General features: G+C 55.2%; 1 protein-coding gene across 1 annotated transcript; it reads right to left on the minus strand.

Annotated features, from left to right (window-relative positions):
* Positions 1 to 2,010: 2,010 nt before the first annotated feature.
* SIX6 (SIX homeobox 6) lies at positions 2,011 to 3,864 on the minus strand. Its single transcript, XM_075531874.1, has 2 exons — positions 3,221 to 3,864; positions 2,011 to 2,179 (listed from the first exon to the last, which is right to left on the minus strand). The coding sequence occupies exons 1-2, from the start codon at positions 3,790 to 3,792 to the stop codon at positions 2,011 to 2,013; spliced, it is 741 nt and encodes a 246-aa protein (XP_075387989.1). The 5' UTR covers positions 3,793 to 3,864.
* Between the last annotated feature and the right edge of the window lie 504 nt (positions 3,865 to 4,368).

Genomic DNA, 4,368 nt, shown 5'->3' on the forward strand with positions numbered 1-4,368 from the left:
GGTGCCTAGAGTACATACTTTAAGGATGCTTCTTACAGGATCATGCAAGAACAAAGTCAGCATAGATCCTTACGTTATGCACACTAGGTACGGCCGGCCTTTGCCTTACCATCTACCTTGCCATTTGACTGCTTTCCTCACCTTAGCCCTGTCCTTGCCCTTGGGCATTCCAGGAATAACCCAGGGGTTCTAGTAAGCAAATTAAGAGTCTCGAAGTTCTACCACCTTAGACTTTCTCGGGACTCCTAAAAGGGCATTTACTTGTTTTAGTGATCAGCACCAACTTGACATACTCACTTGGCCTTATGCAGATTAGAGCTCTTGGGCAAGAAAGAAGAGGTTTGATTTTGAACAAGTCTCAGATTGTATCCCCAATGAGATAAAGTGGTTTAGAAACAAAAAAATCAATCCTTAGTTCATGCCCGTGATCTCTACTGAATAACTTGCTGCGTGATTGTTTTTTGTCTTCCATGATGTCATTTATTTTTATTACGTTTGCCCTTGGGCGTTTTTTGCCTAAAAAAGTTAACATACTTCCGATTCAAATAGCATCTTCTAAGGCAAGACAGACAAATGCAAGGAGATCATTTGGTGGTGGTGGTGCGGGGATGTGAGAGGTTAAGTGATTTAAAGATCAATGTCAAATGTTATAATATGCAATCCTTTCCACTAGGAAATAGCTCTCTGGAGAGCTGTAAGTTTAATCAAAGCCCAACCAGTCAAGGCAAAATATGCCCACTGTGGCATGCGTATGAGCCTGACTGTCCACTGCTTTTGTCTCAGTGAGGTCCTTGAAGGGGACACACAGCCATTCTCATCCCAAGCCAGTAGAGTCTTGCATTTTTATCATGCAAGAGTCTTGCCTTTTATCATTTTTATCATTCTTTGAGTACTGGGGTTTCACTTCCAAAGTTGTTCTTTCTGAATACCACACAAAAGTGTCACGTGGATAAGTCATATAGTTACCTGTGCTAGGGACCCTTTGGGGGAGCTGCCTTACAAAGTATGCTCCCCTGGCCAATTTCTAGGTTTAAATACACATGCACACATATGGGAGTGTCTGTTTACATATATGTATATATATATGATTTACATATATATATAAACAATATATGTAATTGTTCGTTGCTGCGGAGTGGCGTGTGGCCCTGTGTACAGAATCCATCTGCTCCCCGGGATTGTCAAGGCGGCGATCTTCAGCGGAGCCTCATCCATACTATTCGAGTCACCCAGGGATGGACCGGAGAGGCAGAGATAGCGTTAGGGACATAAATACACCTGGGAAAGGGTGTAGATCTGCCTAAGAAGAGACCGGGAGATGTCAGAAAAGGCCACAAGTATAGAAAGGACCCCCGTGCAACCGTTTCATTTCACAAGGCTCCTGGCCCAGCAGGAATGTGAAAGCAGCTCCCTTGAGTAAGAACAGTCGCTCGCTCACCAGTTTGCTTTATTATTTTGCTGCTACACACACACACACACACACACACACACACACACACACACACACACACACACACACACACACATCCACACAAACCCATTTGTGCCACAAAGCGCATTAGGAGCCGCAAGTTCCCCCAAGCTATTGAGAAACCTACCCAGGGGTCCCTTAAATAAGTAAATAAACAACATATATATGCTTTGTTAAAAAAAACAAAAAGCAAAAACCACAAACCTTTAAAGCAAAAGTTATACATAGATAACAGCGTCCTTTCGACGTGACATGCCCACGGGACTCGGAGGGCAGACGTTCCGCGTGCGGTTCAGATTCCAGCGGCAGCAAGGTCTTTCGAAAAAGAGAAGCCGGGAGGACCAGGCGCGGGCTTGGGCCTCCCTTCCCGGCCCGCGCGGGCGGTCGCTGTGCGAGGGCGGCTGTGGAGCCCGATTCTACTGGTTCCTCTGGCTGCTTGGCTTCCACGGGGGCTGGGTTTGCACGGATTGTCGTCCTCCTTCAGGTTGTTGGTCGCCTTTTTACACCGGATTCCGTTTCTGAGCCGCCAAGCAGGCGGCTCAGATGTCGCATTCGCTGTCGCTGGACGTGATGGAGATAGCCGAGGTGGCCGCCTTACTTGACAAACTAGCGGCGGGGCTGACCGCGGCCCCCAGCATCTCGGGCGTGCCCGCCTCCTCCGCCCGCAGCGCCCGGCCAGAGCCCAGAGGGAGCCCCTGCTGCTGGAGCCTGCGAGCAAGGAAAGGGAGACGGATCACAGGGGCGCCCCGCTCCAGCCGTGCCCACCCTGCTGCGGCGCCCATCGCCTTCGCTCTGGGCGGTGGAGGCCTGAAGGAGCCTGCGGCCGCCGCTCCGTGTTGCTCAGCCCTGCTCGGGCTTTTTGTCGGCGTTCCACCTCCCCAACACACCCTGTCTTTGGGATGCTGCGATCGAAGGGGTTCCCCAGCTGTTGCCTATTTTTTGGTGGTGGTGGTGGGGGGCGGGGGCTTATAGGCCTATCAGAAAATAGCAATGTCTGGACCACAAAGGGAGGATTAGCCTTCGGGACTGGAGTCGCCCTGCCCGGGACGCCAGAGTGAGGACCTCGGGGCGGAGCGGGCCCAATTGCAGGCACAAACGACCGCTGGAGCAACGCAAGGGAAGTCTGGGTCTGGAAGACTAGCCTGGGTTCTTGACCAAAAAATGTCCGGGCTAATCGCGATGTACACGCTAGGAAGTGGAAATCCGAACCCGAGTACCCGTCTTTTGCTGTTTGGCCACGGGAGGGACCAAGCTGGGGAAGAGAAAACTCCTCTTCTGACCTCCTTTTAGAAACTGCAGTCTCCCGAAAACTGTTTTCGAAGCATTTGAGTAGGATGCACCTGGGCTTTTTAAATAACAATTAACACTAAACCGCCATTGTTTAAAAGCCAGGCTTCGGCTCATAGCAGGAGCCTCCGCCCAGGCTGAAACAATTTGCTTTAAGCCTGTCAGTCCCTCATTGTTGTGGGGGTTTAATTTTTTCTTTTCTCTTTCAATGCAGCCCTGGTTTGGTGACCCAGACCCACTGCTGCAGCGACCTCGAGGCGCCAGGGCGGGAGAGGGTTGTGCACCAAGACTCTGCAGCGAGGCTCCCCCAGACCCCTCACCCATCCACCCTGGGGGCTAGAAAGCTGGGGTCTGGCTCCCTCCAACCACTGCTGGCTCTGAGGCGTCCCCAGGCAGGTGAAGGGGCCCAGGTGCTGCCGCTCGCCCCCTCCGGGCCACGTAGCGAGGCTGCTAGGTACACACCTGTTCTTGGCTGCCGCCGCCCTGTCCCTCTGTCGGCGGTTCTTGAACCAGTTGCCCACCTGCGTCGGGGTCAGTCCGGTTGCCTGGGCGAGCTCACGCTTTTTGCTGGGGTTGGGGTACGGGTCTTGCAGGTACCACTCCCGAAGCAGGTGTCGCGTGCGCTCCTTGAAGCAGTGTGTCTTCTGCTCGCCATCCCAAATGGTGCGCGGCAGCGGGAACTTCTTCCGCACCCGGTACTTGTCCACCGGCCCCAGGGGCCGTCCGCGCAGCTTCTCGGCCTCCTGGTAGTGCGCTTCCAGCCACAGTGCCTGGAGCTTGGCGTGCGACTCCTTGGTGAATTTATGATTCTCTAGGATGTGGTAGAGCTCGCGGTAGTTGCCACCGTGAAAGGCCACGATGGCCCGCGCGCGCAGCACCGACTCGTTCTTGTTGAGGGCCTCGCAGGCGGCCGGGGCCACGGGCAGCGACCAGAGGAAGCGACCCAGGCGCTCCACGTCTCCGCTCTCCTCCAGGGTTTCGCATACCCCGGCCACTTGCTGGGGGCTGAAGTTCAAGATGGGCAGCTGGAACATCGAGGCGGCGGCGGCGGCGGCGCTGGGCACTGCGCGAGACGCGCAGCAGATGCCCGCGGGCCCGGCCGGGTGCGCCAGGCTCTCCTGCGTGCGGCGGCTTGGGGGCACAAGGAGGGGCACGCAGGGAGGTGTCGCCTCCGCGGGTCGCGTTCGGCTGGGTTTAGCTCCCGCGGACCGGCGCCGCTATTGGGGTGGGCGGATTGGCGACACGGGCGCCATGGAGACCCCTTGTCAGTCACAGGCCGGCTCTGCCAATCAAGACGTTGGCTAGCTAGTCCGGGCCGTTTCAGCACCTCCCCACGCTTGACAGCGCCCACCGCTCGGCCTCCGAATGGTGTGGGAAACCGCCGAGAGCAGCAGCGTTTCACTCCCCCACTCCACCCACCACACACCTTTTCTGTTCCCCTGAAGAGGCGGATGCTTCAGGATTCCACTTGGGGACGAGTCATTGCTTTGGTCGAGGGGGTTCCAGAGAACAAAGAGGCCTGGGCCAAATGGAAATCCTCCAGGAATTTCCAACTTTAGTTGTCAAAGAAGCAGCGCTCGGACTGGAGAGGGCCAGGAAGTGGAGAGGGT

This window comes from Tenrec ecaudatus, chromosome 14 (assembly GCF_050624435.1).
Source record: "Tenrec ecaudatus isolate mTenEca1 chromosome 14, mTenEca1.hap1, whole genome shotgun sequence".
Classification (NCBI taxonomy): domain Eukaryota; kingdom Metazoa; phylum Chordata; class Mammalia; order Afrosoricida; family Tenrecidae; genus Tenrec; species Tenrec ecaudatus.